The sequence below is a fragment of the Myxocyprinus asiaticus genome, chromosome 31 (genome assembly GCF_019703515.2).
Source record: "Myxocyprinus asiaticus isolate MX2 ecotype Aquarium Trade chromosome 31, UBuf_Myxa_2, whole genome shotgun sequence".
Taxonomy (NCBI): Eukaryota; Metazoa; Chordata; class Actinopteri; order Cypriniformes; family Catostomidae; genus Myxocyprinus; species Myxocyprinus asiaticus.
The window spans coordinates 6,655,794-6,676,491 of record NC_059374.1 but is presented as its reverse complement, the minus strand read 5'-3'; the positions used below and the strand labels follow the sequence as shown (position 1 = coordinate 6,676,491).

At 38.8% G+C, this 20,698-nt stretch overlaps 1 protein-coding gene across 1 annotated transcript in view; it reads right to left on the bottom strand.

The window, feature by feature from the left end:
• Positions 1-20,698, bottom strand: part of LOC127421798 (SH3 domain-binding glutamic acid-rich protein-like) — a 61,397-nt gene that overhangs the window by 20,728 nt on the left and 19,971 nt on the right. Inside the window, exons 2-6 of the mRNA XM_051664924.1 lie at positions 15,341-15,526; positions 12,091-12,171; positions 1,858-2,010; positions 1,414-1,440; positions 725-745 (exon numbers count right to left, since the gene is read on the bottom strand). Of these exons, the coding sequence (XP_051520884.1) occupies positions 725-745; positions 1,414-1,440; positions 1,858-2,010; positions 12,091-12,171; positions 15,341-15,526 (468 nt within the window). The remainder of the gene's footprint in view (positions 1-724; positions 746-1,413; positions 1,441-1,857; positions 2,011-12,090; positions 12,172-15,340; positions 15,527-20,698) is intronic.

Here is a 20,698-nt window from a genome sequence, read left to right as displayed (position 1 = left end):
GTACTTTAACAAAATAAATTACACTCTTTTCCTTTAAAGACTTTTAAAAATAGAAAATTCATCCATGTTACCTGGAAGAAATTGTAAAGGTGAGGAATGAAAGAGGAAAAACCCAACTTGCCAGAGAGCCGCCTTCCGTTTGTTAATGTTTTTAAGGCTACAAGGAGAAGGGTAGTTAGTTAGCAGTCAAGGGGGACACTCAAACACATAGATGCAAAAATATGCAAAGATTAAAAAAAAAACAGAGAGAATAAAATTAAAACAATAATAGGAAAAAATGGTGTCAGTAAAACAAGAAAACCGAGATGTTTGGGACAGTATACAAAAGTTCTGTATCACACACTCCAAAGATCTAGAATCAACTTATTCTAGATTAAGAATCACCTCTGACACCAGATGATTGTCTTCTCCCTGAAACTGTGAATAGAAATCATTAGCTTTGTAATGATCTTTTCAAAAAGCTTTTTTTTACCTTATGATTTTATATGTGAATATATACATTTGCAGGCATGAATTAGCATGAATACCTGCAATTGATACCCACATCTGTTTCTCTGTTCATCTTTTGAAGGTGTTGTAGTCCAATGAAACAGTAATTTCACATCTTTCAATGAAGTTTCATGACCTAACATGAATATGCTCAATGTGGAAAGAGCAGAGCTGCTAATTTTGTTAAAATGACAAAATGCCTCTTAACACACTAAAAATTTAGATTTCATCTTACCTTATCAAACTCTCCTTCATCCTGTGAGTCAAAGAAGATAAAAGGGTTAGAGTGATAAAACAAATTAAAAAGAAATGCATGTGGTTTTATACTTTGTTCCACCTATCCATCCATCCATTCATCCATCCATCTATCTATACTGGTTAAATTGTTATACATTATTTAAGGCATTGCAATATTTGTTAGCAAAGATCCATTTCCTATATTGCTACAGTCTAAATTAAAAAATAATATACTTGCTTTGGTTGAGTCAGTGTTGTCAAATCTGGTGTTGGGTCAAATTGTTATCTGATTAGTGATATCATCATCGGAATTTTTTTTATCAAATCACTAGTTACTTTTAGGTTAATTCCTAAAAACACTTTCCACAGATATGTTTTTTTTCCCCCCTGCTCAATAAATTTAAAAAAATTTCTGTATAATATTATTTTTGAAATAGGTGTAACACAAGTCATGACCTTAAAAATAATTAACTTAATTCAGAAGCTGTAATCTGATTACAATAATTTACAATGTAATTACACTACTTTATGTAACAAAAAGTAATTAGATTGCAGTGACTAATTACTTTGTAATTAGATTACACCCAACACTGATTGTAGTAACTTATGAACCATCTTAAAATGAGCATATATTTAAAAGTCTAACTAAACTAGATATGCAGAATTGTTCAAGCACATTTTACTTACCTGGTCTTCCTCCTCAGCTGCCTTTCTCTATCAAAAAGAAAGTATTAAAATAAGTAAATTTCATGAACAGAACAACTAAGAGGCAAAAGAAAACCATATAACATTTATAAAAAACACCAAATAATCTAAAACAAGAAACTGGCTTTTAAAATCAACAGAGACCCTGATCAAATGTTCAACAGTCACATTTTCAGTGGGAATGACTCAAATGTAAACAGAGGAAAGAAAAGCAGGAATGAAACTACAGGAGAGGAGATGGTAAAGCAGGAGGTTAGATGTTAAGTTCAAGGTTGCAAAGAAGAAATGACAGCAAGACCTGCATGAAAAACAAAACCTTGAGATTATAGGTGAAGCAGAAAATTAGATTAAAAGGAGAAGAAATAAGCAGCTATCAAAGACAGACAAAGTGTGAAGAGGAGCAGGGGTTAGGTGATAGTCAGTTACACTCTCTTCCTCTTCTTCTTCTTCCTCTGCCTCCTCTGTTGGTTCTTCCTCTTCCTCTTGATCGGCAGCCTCTACCTCCTCAGCCACAGCATCTTCTTCCAGCTCTGCTGTATGTGCATCTCCATTCTGCTCAACTACCTTGATTTCCTTTCTCTAGAAGAATAAACAATGCATCCCAAGACAAAAGAAATTGAACTGTTATGATAGTACAGGAGCTGCTAAGACACCAATATGAGGCACCACAATTGTGCTTCCACACCATCCAGAGTAGTTTTAGAACATTTTGCTCATGATGAGGACAGGCAAATGTAAATGAAATGTGTTTTTTGGAGAAACAACAGTATGCAACAGTGAATGCCTACTTTTTCAGCATCCTTGGTTCGGGAAGTATTTGTTCCATTTATTTTCTTCATAGGGATTTTAAAAAAAAATTATTCAGTTAAACGTTCCAAGTCAAGAACCAGACCAACAAGCTCAGCAATGAATCACAAAAAGTATATGACAATGATAAAAAAGTATAAAAAACTTAAATTATTTTTATGAGGGAATGAACTGCTCCTCCCATCAAGCATTGCGAATGATGTAACTGAATCGTCAGCAATGGTGAAATATAAAACTATTGACTTATAGTCATTGATTATTATAAAACAATATATTTTAAATGTATTGCTGTGTAACTGAATCATCAACAGCAGTAAAATATACAACTATTGACTTGTAGTCACTAACTGCATGTATAAAAACAATACGTTTAAAATTTGTTGTGAAAAATTCTGATATATGCAAATAGTAGACTGAGAGTATAGGAAGACTCGATTATGTCATTTGCAATGCTTTGTGGGAACAGGCGATCACTGCTGAAAGAGCTTAAACAACACAAAGCTTTGTGGGTTGGAAAGTTGGTGAAACAAATAAACAAGAAGTACTTATATCCTTAAAGACAGGAATATGGCGTGAGACTTATTTTGGTTATAGTGATGTCGTGTAGATATAGGGGCAATAAATATAGTGCAAATATAGTTCAACAAATGCAAATAATTTTGAAACAGCAAGATGTTGTTCTGAGTAACAAATTAAGACAATGCTTACTCAAAAAAAGAAAAGGGTGCAAAATTAACTGTTAATTTCAAACACATTTGGCATTTTATAACATCTCAAGTATTCGATAAACAAGTTAATCTCCATTGTGATTAGACCAGTCAATGTGAGCCCAATTTGAACATTTTTCAGAACAAATCTATTCGCCCCACAATGTGTTTTATAGGGGCTTTTAGCCCCAGCAACAGGGTGGCTTTTTATCCAAAACACTATTGGACAGTTATTATAAAAACCTTAGATTTAAAGATCTTGAACAAAGCTGTAAATGATATATAAGAATTTTGTCTCACATTAAATGTGTTAATTTCCAGGATTTTCATTAGCTACATAAATCTGCAACATTTTAAAAATTATTTTAAAAAACAATTAGATAAAATTGCCTAAAAAATCAACCTTTTGACACCACACTCAAAGATCTCATGGATCAGCAAAATTTTGCAGTGCATAGTGACAAACAGGTGTTTCGAAAAGTGCTGAGGTACTTTTTGTTGCTATTTAGTGTTTTGACCCCGTTGGCCCGTTGTACCCTAATTAAAATGGAGATCCTTTTGACTTAAATCTTAAAAACATAAAGAAAGCATACTTGGGAGACAGACGTGATGCCATGTGAGGCTTGGACATGTGAACAGCAAGCTCTGCGCACTTTGCTAGTTTTAATACTTCTTATGTCATAAACCGGTGGGATTTGATACACCGATCCTTAACTGTTCAAGGAAGACAATATGTCAGAGAATTCAAAATCATCGGGCTCTGGAGACATTAAAAGACAATTACATGCTCAAGCTGATACCCCTGACAATGCCCCAAGCCAGGGACTCGATTTGGCCGGAGAAGTGATGGAAATTCTGCGAGAATTTTTGAACATGTCGGCAATGCTGACAAAGGTCGTTGCTGACCTGGAGGATCTTGCTGTAATATGTCGATCAATAACTGCCATGGAGATGAAATTCACTGAGGTGGTTACAAGAGAAGGGGATGTCAAGAAACGGATCGATTATCTGGAGACATCGGAGAGGGAATTAGCTGCTAATCCGCTAGCGACCGAGGTGGATTTGGAGCGCGTCTGGGAGAAGTTGGAGGACTTGGAGAATCATTATCGGTGGAATAATGTCCGAATTGTTGGAATTCCTGAGGACAAAGAAGGTCGGGATATAGGGGGCCTGGGTAGCTCAGTGGTAAAATATGCTGGCTACCACCCCTGGAGTTCGCTAGTTGCTAGTTCGAATCCCAGGGTGTGCTGAGTGACTCCAGCCAGGTCTCCTAAGCAACCAAATTGGCCCGGTTGCTAGGGAGGGTAGAGTCACATGGGGTAACCTCCTCGTGGTTGCTATAATGTGGTTTGTTCTCAGTGGGGCGCATGGTGAATTGAGCGTGGTTGCCGCGGTGGATGGCGTGAAGCCTCCACACGCGCTATGTCTCCGTGGCAACGCGCTCAACAAGCCACGTGATAAGATGCGCGGGTTGACTGTCTCAGATGTGGAGGCAACTGGGATTCGTCCTCCGCCACCCGGACTGAGGCAAATCACTATGCGACCACAAGGACTTAGAGCGCATCGGAAATTGGGCATTCCAAATTGGGAGAAAAAGGGGAAAAAAATACCCCCCCCCCCCCCCCCCCAAAAAAAAAGAAGGTCGGGATATGGTGAAATTCCTGGACGGGCTCTTTCTGAGTCTGCTCGACATAACAGGCCATAAGCTGGAAATCAAGCAAGCTCACAGGGTTCCAGCTCAGCAATCCACAGAGGGAGACAGGCCCTGATCAATTCTGGCCAAATTTCTGAGATCATTTGATAAAGATCTCATGTTACGTGAGGCAAGGAGTAAAGGAAGGCTTTCTTGGAAGAACCACATCATTTTTCTTTTTCCCAGACTTTGCGAAATCGACAAGAGAGAAACGTGATCGATTCAAGGAATGCAAGAAACTCTTACATCAATGGAAGGTCGCTTTTGCACTGATGTTCCCGACCAAATTGAGAATAGATGCTAAGGATGGCCGTAAAGTATTTACATGCCCCCATCAAGTGATGTCCTTCATAAAGTCAATGGACTGAGTAAGTTATTTTGTGGTACTCATGTTGCAGCCAAGTGGACCGACTCACTGAACATCCACTTGACTGTCCGAGGAAGCTGAGCGCCTTTTTTGTTTCTTTTTGTTCTGGTTCCTCCTAGCGGCTGGAGTTTGTTTTATGTAATAGCACTCCTTCTGGACAGTGTTGTGGATGAATCTGCATGTTCTTTGTGCTTATGCCTCCTAATGGTTGGAGTATGTTTTGTGGAGTGTTTCTAGCAGGACATTGGAGTGATTGGGTTATTTGCTGCACTCATGTAGCAGTCGAATGGGCCGGCTCACTGAACATTCGTTTGACTGTCCAAGGAAACTGAACAGCCTTTTTTTTTTTTTTTTTTTGCTTGTTCTGCTAGTGGCTGGAGTTTGTTTTGTGGAGGAACACACCTTCGGGACAGTTATGTGGATGAATCTACAGGTTCTTTGTGTTTATTATGCCTATTGGCTGGAGTTTGCTTTATAGATTATCTTCTGTTGTGTCATTCTGTCTCACAAAATTTGAATAGAAACATTGGACTTGAGCCATCTGGTGCCAAAGTTGTCGCGGGGGCTCTCGTAGGTGTACATGGACTGTTTGAGTTTAGAGGGATAGAAGCCGGTTGGCGCTGTCATGCGCATGTTTTTTCTTTTTTCTGTTTGTTTGGTTCGGGGGATGTTTGGGCTTTGATTGTTGCACTAATGTTGGAATGTGGTCTTTATAATTTTATTTTTGACACACAATCTATTTTTTCTAATATGTCAAAATGTCAAATGTTAGTATGAGTGGATTGTTTCTCTCCATGTGGAATGTGAATAGGCTGGGGCACCCCATAAAAAGAAGGAAGGTTATTTCTCTTCTTAAACGTAAGAAATATGATATAGTGTTTCTTCAAGAAATGCATCTTTCCCCACAGGAAGCTGAAAAATTTGGGAAGATATGGGGTGGACTTTTTCTTTAGTGCTGGCTCAAGTAAGAGCAGGGGAGTCATTACACTGATAAGTAAGCATCTACAATTTAAATGTCTCAAACTGATTAAAGATAAATTGGGAAGAGTCATTACTGTTTTAACAGAAATTCAGGGACAAAGTTTGATTTTGGCTAACATTTACACACCTAACACTGATGATCAGGGCTTTTTTATAGATCTTGAAGGGATGTTGCAAGCCGCTGGCACCCCTCATGATATAATATTGGGAGGAGACTTTAATCTGTTCATGGACTCAGCCCTTGATCATAGTGAAGCAAAAGTGTGTAAGTCCCCTAGAGCAACATTGAGGCTTCACAGGATGTGTAAAAATCTTGGTCTTAAAGATATTTGGAGACTTTTGAACCCATCTGGTAGGGACTATACATTTTTTTCATCAGTCCATAAGATTTATTCTAAAATATATATATATATATATATATATATATATATATATATATATATATATATATATATATATATATATAAAATATTTATTTATATTTATATCTAAGTCCTTCATTTCATCTGTTGTTGATTGCTCAGTTGGAAACATCTCAGATCACGCCCTGGTGAGTTTAGAGGTGTTGCCACATATGGAGAAAAAGAAATCATATAGTTGGCACTTTAATGTATCCCTTTTGCAAAATCCTGAATTCCAACAAATGTTAAAGGCTGAAATCAATGTTTATATGGAGACCAACTGGTCCTTAGTATCCTCTGTGGGCGTGGCTTGGGAGGCACTTAAGGCGGTTCTTAGGGGTCAGATCATACAGTATGCCTCATTCACCAAGAAATCCAAAGCACGAGAACTCGTGGAGTTGGAAGGGAATATTAAAAGTGCCGAGACAGAGCTAAAGCGCCGAATGTCGTCTGATGGCCTCAGAGAATTGACCCAAAAACAGATATAATACTATTTTGTTGCGGAAGGTGGAGTTTTGGCTATTCAGGGCAAGACAGTCATACTTTGAGTCAGAGGACAAAGCAGGGAAGCTTTTGGCTAGATATATAAAGCAGAGAGAGTCTTTTTCTACCATTCCCTCAGTGAAATCTGCTGGTGGTGAAATATTTACCTTGGCCATTGATATTAATAATGATTTTAAAGAATTCTATCTTGATCTCTATAGTTCCATGTCTTCGTCTACTGATGAAGATATTAGAAACTTTGTGGAACCATTAGAACTCCCTAAACTGACAACTGAGCAAAAACATTATCTTGATTCTGAGATAACCTTGGAGGAGCTTGGCGAGGTAATTAAGGCCTTGCCTACAGGAAAGGCTCTGGGGCCAGACAGCTTTGCCGCTGAATTTTTTAGATCTTATGCTACAGAACTGGCTCCACTTTTGTTAGAAGATTATACGGAATCATTAAAGAATGGAAAGCTCCCGCCAACCATGACACAAGCCAGGATCAGTCTGATTCTTAAAAAGGACAAAGATCCAAGCAAGTGTAAATTTGCCTCCACAGAATTATTAATTCCTTTTCTAAGTTCTCGGTATACAGAGTTAATTGGTCTAAATCCAAAGCTTTGGCTCTGACAGCGTACTGCCCAGTAATGGCTTTTCAGCCGTGCGCCTTTCAGTGGCCCAAACAGGGCATTAAGTATTTGGCTATTTTATTCCAAGCAAATTTGTGTGATTTAGTTAGAGTTAATTTTGACCCTTTAATAAAAAAGTTTTCAAGCGATGTGGGCAGGTGGGCTTCATTACATTTATTGATGATTGGGAAGGTTAATGTTATTAAAATGAATTGTATTCCAAAATTCAACTACCTGCTACAGATCTCTCCCTATAGATGTACCCCTCTCTTATTTCAAGCAATTTGATAGCATAGCGAAGTCCTTCATTTGGAATGGTAAACGTCCCAGATTACATTTCAGTAAGTTTTGTACTGAATAGGAAGTTTCTGCCCCTATTTTGCCATTGCAAAGCCTTTCTATCAAACTAACAGGAGAAGTTAAGTTACACCTCATTATCTCGCATTTGCACATGGTATGGACAAAAGTGTCTAATTCTGACATTTTGCCTCAAGCATATAGCTGAACTCAAAATGATGTATTAATAAGTCACCTTTCTGCTGGTCAGAGTGGATTGTGAGGGGGGTTACTACACTCGGTGACCTATATGAGAGTGGAGTGTTGAGATCCTTTGAAAATTTGGTTCAACATTTTGGGATTCCCAGATCTCAGTTTTTTGGGTATTTACATCTGCACCATCTGCTCTGTACTATTTTTGGGAGTAGCATACACCCCCCTAAAGCGGCAAACATTCTAGGAGTGGTGATTACTGCTTTTGGAAAAGGTCATGAGGCATCAGTGTATTACTCCCTGCTAATTCAGAATCTGGGGGATGGATCTTTAACTTCTATCAAGAGATTATGGGAGAAAGATTTAAACTTGGTATTGGAGGAGGGAGCGTGGGCTAGGATTCTAAAAAAACGTCAAGTCTGCATCTAGAGATGCAAGGGTAAGCCTTATGCAATTCAAGATTTTACATCGATTCTATTGGACCCCCTCTAGATTGTAGACTGCTGGCGATGCCAATCAGAAGATAGAGACACAACCCATGTCTTTTGGTGGTGTGTTAAGATCCAAGAATTCTGGTTGAAGGTTCAGAGTTTTATGTGTGATGCATTGGGCACTCAAATTTCATTTTGCCCCAGACTCTGTATTTTAGGCGATGGAGGGGTCATCAATACAGAGAATAAACACATACAAAACTGTGTCCTAACTAGTGTCATGATTGTCAGGCAAATAGTTTTAAGGGGATGGAAGTCAGCTGGAGCGTCCTCATTTCAGGAGTGGTGCTCGGAGATGGGGAGGGTGGTGGCTTTTGAAGAAGGGTCATCTAGAAGAGTGGGGAATTTGGACTCGTTTGTGGGGAAATGGGGCAAATATCTGGCGTTTAGGAGGGCTCTCGGGGAGGGGCAGTGGACTGAGAGGTGTAGTTGTTAATGTGTGTGATTATCATAATTTTTGTGTGTGTGTGTGTGTGTGTGTGTGTGTCTATAATCATGTGTGACCGCTGGGATGTTGTTGGGGGTCAGGGTGGGGTTGGGGATTGGGAGGGGTAATAGCGGGGGTTAAATATTGATTCTGTGTATATATGTTTTGTTTTTCTTTGTTTAATATACAAATCAATAATAAAAAAAAAATTTAATTTAAAAAAAAGAAAGCATGCTTGATTAATTAAAATTGCTTCATGTAAAAAGGTTTATATGTGGCTATGTTTGGAATGGAATACTAGCATACTGCTTACTGTACAGACAGTATACACATTATACTGCCTACTATTTTTTTATATTATTTGAAATAGTATGCATTATGCAATGATGCTACATTGTTGTCACACTGGCATCCAGTAATTAGTTGAAATAAAATTAAACATAATAATAATTTTGCATTTTCAATCCAAAATTGTGATTTTTTTTTTTTTATAACTCTAAGCAGTCCAGTCAAAAAATGGATCAAAAAGGAGATGTTAAAAATTTCAGCTGATATTGCTACCAGTTCATCTGTCACACTGGAAATGGAAGGTCAATTCAAGAGCACCGCATAATGGAATACAATATGTAATGTAGTGTACTCTGTTGCATTCGTATACTGCAAAAAAAAGTACACACTGCATACTGCAGAATTAGTACAATTAGAATGCTATTCCAAACATAACCTGAGTGTTAAATTAGGAAGTGATAGAGCCGGTAAATAACTAAATAAGATAAATATAAAAGTTGATGAGGAACACACATTCAAGTCCAGTTCTGGTACATGTCTGGAGATGAACTAGAAGTGGATATTCATTAAAAATGGTGGAAAATAGTGAGTAAAAAAGGTTCAGTGTGGTATTACTATTGTTTCATCATTGACATGTTCCTCTATGGCAGATCCATTATGAAACTTTTGTGAATTTTCAGCTTGTTTTGCCTCCTGCACCAAGAGAGATATTTCTTTAAACAGTGTTAAGTCAATTTCATTGCTGTCAGCATAAGGAGAAATTCACCAAAACTGCAAAAAAGGAAAGAGCAAGAAAACATATGTTTACAGAGTCACACACCTCCTTAAATGTACTGTGAGAACCTAAAATGTCACTCTAATGATATTTATCTGTGCACCACCAAAACATCCCTCTGGTAACATTTTTACCTAATTTTACAGGATTCCATAAAGTCTTGGTTTTATTCCTTTTTGGAGCTTGTCAGACATGGTCTGACAAGCAACAAACTGTTATTGTACAAGAGCTGCATGAAGATTCTTTAAAATTCTCCATTAGCTTTTTGGGTGAACTCTTTACTTTAAAGTTACTGTAAATTATTGTTCATTTATATTTTATATGGCATGTTAGCTTTCTTTCCACACATGTGTGTGTTTCACTATGTCCAGTTGTGTGCTGTAGTGGCTGTGCGGTGAACAGAACAATTTCACACAGTTCATGTAATTCATTAGGAAAAATATTTCGACATGCTTTTGTCTGTATTGTCATAATCTTCATCATTCAAGCATACTGTAACTTCCGTAACATTCAAACATCTGAAGACAGCAGAGATTTTAAGAAATCCTCGATAATAAAGTTAAAACATTAATACAGCTATGTTTTGGTGCTACGCTATTAAATGTCATTACTACACTTATATTTTCTTTGTGAGATTGGGCTGAAGCCACACTAACACAATAAGCACTAAATTAAAGGTCTTTGAGTAAACACTGACTGGAAAATATACAACACAAAACTGCGGCAGTATTTGACTCCTCTGCCCTGTTGTTATTTCATTATTACTGCTAGCCTATTACTATTTTGCATTCTAAGATGTTATCTAAAAAAAAATTAAAGGGGTCATGAAATGGAGAATCACATTTTCCTTCAAATCAAGAGAGCAGGCCTTGTGTGGATAACTATTCCAAACATAACACCAAAGGGGACCCATCTGGACTATTTTGGATTATTTTTGAATGCACTAGACAGATATCTTTGACCGCTTGATACATATCTCATGCCGCTTTTAAAAGATGCGGCGTCAAGTTACAACTCCAAAAGGGAGAAGCAATACTCTTTCATTCAGCTGCTGCCTCTTGCTCGTCATGCATGCGTTCTTTCGCCAATCTGCACTATTTTTAGTAGTGGTGTATTCTTGGTGTATGAAAACATGATGGAATGATACTGGAAAATGGATGTGTATGTGTCTTCAGCGTATTTTAGTATGGATTGTATGTTCGGCATATATCATACCAGTCATAATATGATTCAAGCTTTGCAAAGGAACTGTTATTGAAGGATGGGGCAGTTAAAAACACTTGGACCTGATTGCAAAAAGCGTTTCATTCATGAATATTTCAAATGTCATGACTGTTTGATAGTTTATGATGCTGACACCCTGTTTACACAGGCGCATTCCATTGACGCGATGCAACAGCTTGAGGCTCTCTACACTGGGCGTGTCGACACAAACTTTCAAACCATTCATTTGTGTTGCTGGCAGTAGTAGCGCCAGCGCGTGCAGTGCAAAATTGAACGGGATATCTGTTTACCGTCAGCGCAACGTGATGCGCCACCACGGATGCTTCCATGGTAGACAGCATCATTGATTATAATGGGTTCTATTGCTTTTGATGCAACTCTCGCATCCGGTGTAGACAGGGTGTGAGTGTTAACAGTTGTGCTTGAGATGAACAGTTTAATATATTCAGATGCAATGTGCTAGATGTACATTATGTGTAAACCCTAAAATTAAGTTTTATAATATTTTGGTGCTTATTCATTTTCTTTCCATTGAGATTCAAAAATGGCTCTATTCAAGGGGCTGCAAGATTCTAGCCAATCATAACAGTAGGTGTTTACATTGAAGTGGTTTACATGGAGGTGCTTAGGCAAAAACTGAGCGTTTTTAGATAGAGGGCCAGAGACAGAGTGGAAAATTATCATATATGACTAAATGATGACTGTTTTAATGCAAAAAAAAAAAAAAACTAACATTATCAGTGGACCTCAGGGAAAATAATAAAACTATATATATATATATATATATATATATATATATATATATATATATATATATATATATTAAAGAGCATTTCATGACCCCTTTAAAGAAAAGAAAAGGAAAGACTCATAGTAAGAAAAGACAACTACAACCTTTGATCCTGGTGGAGGTGTGAGGCCCAAAAATTCAAAGACTGTGTCGTCCTCCTTGGCATTGAAGAATGTTTCATAGTCCTGCAATTTAATAACTTTATTAGCATTGTATGTCAATTAATGTAAGACACACATGAAATAGTTTACCCAAAAATAAAAATTCTGTCATCATCTACAACAGTGATAGGCTCCAGCACCCCCTGCAACCCTTCATAGATTTTTTTTTTCTCACAGCACCATAAAAAGTATCCTCTCTCACCGTAACATGATGTGGTATGCCAGTTACACTGTGGAAAACCATAAAGACTTGTAGTGAAAACAGCCATATGGGATCACTGGTTCTGAACTCCCTAACCTGGACACTGTGTATGACAGCCGACTAAATATAAAGGCTAGCAACATTAGTAAGGACTCAACCCACCTGGGACACAGTTTGTTTGCTGGTCCACCTGGGAAGAGGCACAGAGTCATGTTGGGCCTCATGTATTCAGATAGAAGACAAAGGCAGGCCTAACACAGTCGTAAAAACATAACTCAAGCCCCCACCTTCTAAGTCGTCAATTTTACTGATAAAAATCGCGCCAAAATCAAACTAAGGGAGTCCAAAACAGACTACAGATCCATGAAGCCTTGCTCACTAAAGGATCGAGCTCTCAACTCCTATTAGATGAGGCACACAACAGAATGTGCCTCAAACATGACATCATCAGGAGTTGAAATAATTCTGAAATGCGTCCAGAATTCAATTCCAGCGACTTAGTTCACCGAATATAGACGTAGCTTTTGCTGCTCTCTTGTGCAACCTCGTGGCACAAGGAAGTAATGTTGGACTTGAGACTGTAGCCATACAATCTCCATCTCGCTGGACAAGTTGAGATTACTCTGTGTTCAACCAAACACTCTAACGGATCCGAAGGAGACCGCCGAGTAATTCGCATCTTCATCCGTTTGCCTACAGAAGTGAAGAGATTAAAGATTTCTCTTCCATCTTCAATCAAGTCGACATTTCTGAGTTTTCCGCCAGCCCGCCGAGAATCAACAGCCGTATCACCCGCTGACAATCAACAGCCGTACCGCCCGCCGACAGAGCGAGGAAACGGCCTCCCGTCATCACACGAGCCTCAAGGAACCGGGTCAAAGTTAAAGGACGGAGGAAAACACATTCTACCTGTGTCCTCATGCGATACAAGTAAGAGGTTTACGTCTGGGCAGAGATAGAATATTATAGTGTGTTATTCTTATGTTTCAAGGTTTTTGCTTGTACAGTTTACGGACCGCCATGTCCGCTCATTATTAATACTCAGGGTATTAATTATCACAAATTTGTTTTGCTGTATTGTGGTCCAACCAAATTGGATTGTGCAATTTCGCCATCGCGGGTGAGACAGAAACTGAGTTCATCCATTAAAGAGTCAAATAACGCAGGACTTTTACGAGCCCCGCTCGTAAAACCACGTCTCTGAGTGATGAACACAGCTGCTTTCTCTCCCGCTATCGCAAAATCAGCTTTAGGGCTGTCACTTAATCATCTCTCTCTCTCTCTCTTACTAATCACACACACACACTGTCACACACACACACCTGATGTGTTATAGGATTATTTTGATTTCCATATCTAATCATATCACTGTTTAGTTTGTAGTTGTAAGTCAGAAGTTTATTGACTGCATTGTATTAATTATTAATTGATATTACTGCATAAATAAACTTTGTTTATATTACAAAGAGAAGTGTTTTGGTTTGTTTTGCATACGCCTGTGTCATGCTGACGGGATGTCAGTGCTCGGATTCAAACCTTCATTCATTGAATTTTTTCCCGAAAATCGATATTCTTCGGATGCCGATTTTCATAAGAAAACAATCTAATATTGAGACTGTTTTACTATTTGGTTATTAGTCCCTAATTCCAGGGTGGTGCCCCATCAATGTTAATCCTTATTAATATTCTATTGATTTTTGATAATTGATAATTATCTTTGATGATTGTTGAATTTGAATGATCAATAAGCTAGTGTTAATTTTAATTAATGTTTCATCGATGTTAACAATTAACAATTATCTTTGATAATTGTTGATTTTAAAGGATTAAAAAAGCTAACATTGATTCTCATCAATGTTCTATTGATTTTAATAATTAGTAATTATCTTTATTAATTATTGCAAATAACCAAACTTGCTCCTAAACATAGCACACTACATTTACTGGAGCCCCATACGAGGTTTTAATGAGTTAGATTCAATTGATTAATTTAAATATGAATTAATAACTACAGAAATAATTATTAATTATTTCTGATAGTAACACTGATCTAAACCACCAGTAAAGCCCTACAGTCATCAAGTCCCACACAAACAGACTGAAACACACCTTCTTTCCCAGAGCTGTTGCCCCTTTTTTACAAGTCACATGCTTAACACCCACCCGAAACACAAAAAGCACTTAATTTTATGCATACATCCATTCATTTTATTGAATTTTTATTTAAACCTTTAAAGTCAAGATTTTCAGCAAAACACAATTAAAATATCTGTTTGTTCCGCAAACTATTAAAAAGGCTTTAGAGAACTCTGAGTATAACACACAAGCTGTATGCACAACTTTTACAGTGCTTTTTTTCCACTTTTGAAGCTTAACAGCTGTGGCCCCTATGTACTTTATTTGCATGGAAAAAAGCAGTCTGGACATTCTGCTAAAAAAACTCCTTTTGTGTTCCACAGAATAATGAAAACATAACGGTTTCAAGTGACATGAGGGTGAGTAGATGATGACAATATATATATATTTTTTTGGATGAATAATCCTAATGGACCCACTTTATGTTAGGTGTCTTTTAATATCTTTATCTGTGTTCTGCAGAAGAAAGAAAGTCATATGAGTTTGAGACGGCATGAGGGTGAGTAAATGATGAGAGAATTATCATTTTTGGGTGACCTGTTCATTTTAGAACTATGTACTTTAAAGAAAGCATTAAGCAGCATTACTTATTATGTGCTGCATGTGTTGTTTAGGGTTAAGAGTAAGGTCAACAGTATACTTACAGTTGATAACTACATGCAGGAACCTTAAATGTAAAATAAAATGAAAAAATAAAAGTGAGAAAAAAATATACAAACTATAATCGACTGAATCTAATGTTTTAATTAAATACATGTATTTATTTGTTTAAATCGTGCAGCTCTTGTTGATTTGAAATGGGATTAACCTGGTTAAGACATTTTTATAGAAACCCCTGTTGTAGCATGTTCTTACCCCACAATATATCTCCTCATTGAAGATCTGTGGAGGAAGAGGAATTCCACTGGTGGGCTTCATCTCTCCAGGGACATTTTCCCTCATCCACTGACGATTGTCTTCATTTGAAGCAATGTCAAGTTGTGTGTAATCGATTTTTAGTGCCTCAAGAAACCCAACAACTTCTTGCTGTTTCTTTTTGATCTGTGGAAGTCGGGATGAGAAATTATACATGTAAATCCCAAGACATTTGAAGAATTTTATTTAAAAAAAAGAATACTTAAAAAAAAAAAAATCAAAACAGTTCATCACATTTTTCCAGACTAGCCAGTCTATGTGGCCTATGGTACTTTAAACTAGTACAAAAAAAATCATCATTATTTGCTCATCCTCATGTTGTTACAAACCCTTATGATCTCTCTTTTTTTATGCCCTTTTTTTCCCCAATATGGTATGCCCAATTTACAATGCTCACTAGGTCCTCGTGGTGGCACATTTGCTCACCTCAATCCAGGTGATGGAGGACAAATCTCAGTTGTCTCCACTTCTGAGACAGTGAGCCCGCGCATCTTATCTCGTGGCTCGCTGGCAGAGGTGTAAAGTAATTAAGTACAAATATTTAAGTATACTTAAGTATTATTTTCGGGGATTTGTATTTTAATCGAGTGCAATTTAAATGGAGTTTAAATGGAGTTGTACTTTTACTTAATTACATTTCCAAAGAAAATTTTTTTACTTTTTACTCCTTACAATTTTATTTAAACTTGAAAAGTACTCATCATTTTTGTAGATAATTTTCTTTCATCTTACTGGACTGAAGCCGCCTTTTCACTGCATCCGACAAACGAAAGACCAGAGGTCAGTCGTTTCAAATGGAGTGTCGCATGGTGGCTGTGTGGAGCTCTGACCATCTGCAGAGGTGAAATTTCGGATCCAATTTCAGCTTCGGATCCGTTGAAATACTTGTGAGACTAGACCGTATATGACCACCTGACTGAATATGATGTATTCATTCAAAACTATGAGGATGAAGTGAGAAACACTGACGTTTTTTTGTCCTAAACTTTATTCTAAACGTCTAAAGATTGGACAGTTATGAAGTCAAAAATTATAATTTATGTTGCAAATATATATACACAGTACTGTGCAAAATTTTAGGCACTTAAGATGTTTCACAAAAACATTTGTCTTAAGATGGTTATTTATATCAAAGAAAGCTTACTGGAATGCTACTTGCTGAAAGGACCTTGTAAAGTAATCCTAGAAGGTGCTCTTTGGTTGGGTTTCAAACATATACTCTAGAAGAAAGTCCAAGGCACATCTTCTGGTCCCAGAAAGTTAAAGTCAGGTCTGACACACTCTGAGGAAGGCTGAAGGCCGAAATGCATCAGTGTGCAGTGTTTTAGTCATTTTAATGTTTGTACTGTGATAGCCATTATCTGAATAAAGGCTTTTTAACTTTCTGGGACCGGAAGATGTGCCTTGGACTTTCTTCTAGAGTATATGGTTATTTATATCTTCAGCTTTAGTGTGTCAATAGGAAAAATACATTTTAGACTCCCAAACATTACTTTTGCAAATAGAAAATATTAGAATAGAAGAACAGGGCGCTCTGCAAGAGATGGCATTGCCCCCACAGAGCATCGAGTCAGTCTGGGATTTCATGAAGAGACAGAAGCAATTGAGACAGCCTAAATAGATAGAAGAACTGTGGTGAATTCTCCAAGAAGCTTGGTACATTCTATCTGCCAACAACCAAGAAAAACTGTGTCCAGGTGTACCTAGGAGAATTGGTGCTGTTTTAAAGGCAAAGGTGGCCATGATAAATATTGATTTAACAAAGTTTACTGGACTTTGTATGATGTTAATTGATAAATTAAAACTATTTATGGCATTATTTTTGAAGACATCCTAACATTTTTCACAAGTGCCTATAACTTTTGCATAGTACTGTGTATATATATATATATATATATATATATATATATATATATATATATATATATATATACACAAAGCAGGGCTTTGCGGTTGTGGGCGGTACTATTGCTGTAACAGGCAGTGATGCAGCCAGTCAGGATGCTCTCTACAGTGCTGGTGTAGAACCGTGTGAGGATGTGTTGGTTCATTCCAAACTTCCTCAGCCATCTCAGGAAGAAGTGTGTTCACAACGGCTTCATTGTGGACGGACCATGTGAGTTCCTCAGTGATGTGGACACCCAGGAACGTGAAGCTGCTGACTCTCTCCACTGATGCTCCATTGATGGTGATGGGACTGTGTTCTCTATCTCTTCTCCTGAAGTGCACCACAAGCTCATTTGTCTTACTGACGATGAGGGAGAGGTTGTGCTCCTGACACCAGTGTGTCAGAGTGTGCATCTCCTCTCTGTAGGCTGTTGTCAGTGATCAGACCTACCACCGTCGTATCATCAGCAAACTTCATGATGGCATTGGAGCTGTGTGTTGTCACACAGTCATGTGTGTACAGGGAATACAGGAGTGGGCTGAGAACACAGCCCTGTGGGGCTCCAGTGTTGAGGGTCAGTGATGAGGAGATGTTGCTGCCCATTCTAATCACCTGGCGTCTGCTTGACAGGAAGTCCAGGATCCAGCTGCACAGTGAGCTGTTTAAGCCCAGAACCTGGAGTTTCTCATCAAGCTTGGAGGGCACTATGGTGTTGAATGCTGAGCTGTAGGCTACAAACAGCATTCTCACTTAAGTGTCTTTTTTTCCAGGTGGGAGAGAGCAATGTGTATTGTAGATGCAATGGTATCATCAATGGAGCGGTTGTTGCGGTAAGCAAACTGCAAGGGGTCTAGTGATGGAGGCAGCACAGAGCAGATGTAATCTCTGATTAGTCTCTCAAAGCATTTGCTGATGATGGGGTTCAAAGCAACAGGACACCAGTCATTTAAGCAAGTGATTTTGGATTGCTTTGGAACAGGCACAATGGTGGACGTTTTAAAGCATGTGGGGACTACAGACAAGGAGAGGGAAAGGTTGAAAATGTCCGTAAAAATACCAGCCAGTTGGTTCGCGCACGCTCTGATGACACGGCCCGGAATGGCGTCTGAACCCGAGGCTTTGCGGATATTCACCCCTCGGAAGGATCGGGTTACATCCACTACAGAGACAGAGAGTGAACTAACCTCTGTAGCTTTGGCCGCGAGAGCTCTCTCCACGAAGGCGGTGTTATATCCCTCAAAACGAGCATAAAAAGAATTTAGCTCAACCGGGAGAGAGGCAGCGGTGTTCACGGCAGAGTTTTTATTCCCTTTAAAGTGATGATGTTAATTCCCTGCCATATGCTTCTAGAGTTGGTGGTGTTGATCTGTCCTTCAATCTTGTTCCTGTACTGGTGTTTTGCTGTTCTCACGTTACGCTATCAGCATAAAGCTCAATGTCGTCATCAGAGGCGGACCGGAACATCTCCCAGTCCGCGTGATCAAAACAGTCTTGTAGCATAGAGTCTGATTGGTCCAACCAGCATTGGATCGTTCTGAGGGTGGGTGCTTCCTGTTTCAGTTTCTGCCTGTAAGCGGGCAGAAGCAGAATGGAAGCGTGGTCCGATTTGCCAAATGGTTGGTGGGGGAGGGATTTGTAGCCGTCCCGGAAGGGAGAGTAGCAATGGTCCAAAACCCCATGGTGTGTTAAAACTAATGTGTTGGTGGTATTTTGGTGCGACTGATTTGAAACTGGCTTTATTAAAGTCCCCGGTCACAATGAATGCGGCCTCAGGGTGCGCGGTTTCCTGCTTGCTTATAATCCCATACAGTTCCTTGAGTGCCCGGTCTGTGGCAGCTTGTGGCGGGATGTACACAGCAGTGATAATGACCGCTGTGAATTCCCTCGGTAGCCAGAATGGTCGACACAGAAGCATGAGAAATTCCAGATCAGGAGAGCAGAAAGACTTGATAGAATGTACGTTCCTCTGATCACACCAGGATTTGTTGATCATAAAACATACACCACCACCTCTGCTTTTACCTGAGAGGTCTTTCGCTCTGTCCGCTCGGAGCATGGAGAACCCCGCGGGTTCAATGCCTGAGTCTGGAATCTCTGCAGACATCCAAGTTTCTGTAAGGCAGATAATGCAGCAGTCCCTCGTCTCTCGTTGGAAAGAGATCCGCGCTCTCAGCTCGCAGAGTTTGTTGTCCAGAGACTGAACATTTGCCAGTAGAATACTGGGTAGCGGGGGTTGATTTGCACGATGTCTTACTCTGATGAGAACGCCGGCTCCGTTTCCCCTTTTCCTTTTGCATTTCCGCGGCCGGGCAGCCCAGACAAAAGGCTCCGCTGGTGTGTTTGTAAACAGTGGGTCTGCATTGAGGAATTTGAAGTCCGGTTTACAGTGTGTAATTGCAGAACCAATGTCCAAAATTGTTTGTCTGTCGTAGACAATAAGGCAGACAACATCCAAGACAAAAAACATAAGAATTGTAAACAAAACAAACAAAACACTACAATGTTGTGTTGGAGCTCGCAACGCAGCAGCCATACTCGGCGCCATCTTGAGTCCAATCCTATCTTACACTAACCTATCAGTTTGCTAAAGAAGACATTAATTGATCGACTGGAGTTATGTGGATTACTTTTATGCTGCCTAAATATGCCTTTTGGACTGTGACAAGGAGGGTGTGGCTGGGCCGTAAGGATGGATGCCTGGTGCTGAATTACCCCAATCAGCCAGGAAAGGGATAAAGAGGAGCCGGAGATGCCAGTTTGAGAGAGAGATGCATGCAACCGACGAACGTGTGCATTCTGCATCTCTGGCTCCTCTTTATCCCTCTCCCGGCTGACTGGGGTAATTCAGTGCCAGGCGTCCATCCTTACGGCCGGGACACGCCCTGCTCATCACATGAACCATCAAATAACCAGCAGCCTAATGGCACCTACAGTTGAAATCAGAAGTTTACATATGCTTAGGTTAAAGGGTTAAAGTCATTAAAACAAATTTTTTAACCACTCCACAGATTTCATATTAGCAAACTATAGTTTTGGCAAGTCATTTAGGACATCTACTTTGTGCATGACATGAGTAATTTTTCCAACAATTGTTTACAGACAGATTGTTTCACTTTTAATTGACTATATCACAATTTCAGTGGGTCAGAAGTTTACATACACTAAGTTAACTGTGCCTTTAAGCAGCTTGAAAAATTCCAGAAAATTATGTCAAGCCTTTAGGCAATTAGCCAATTAGCTTCTGATAGGCTAATTTGTTAATTGGAGTCAATTGGAGGTGTACCTGTGGATGTATTTTAAGGCCTACCTTCAAACTCAGTGCCTCTTTGCTTGACATCATGGGAAAATCAAAAGAAATCAGCCAAGACCTCAGAAAAAATATTGTGGACCTCCACAAGTCTGGTTCATCC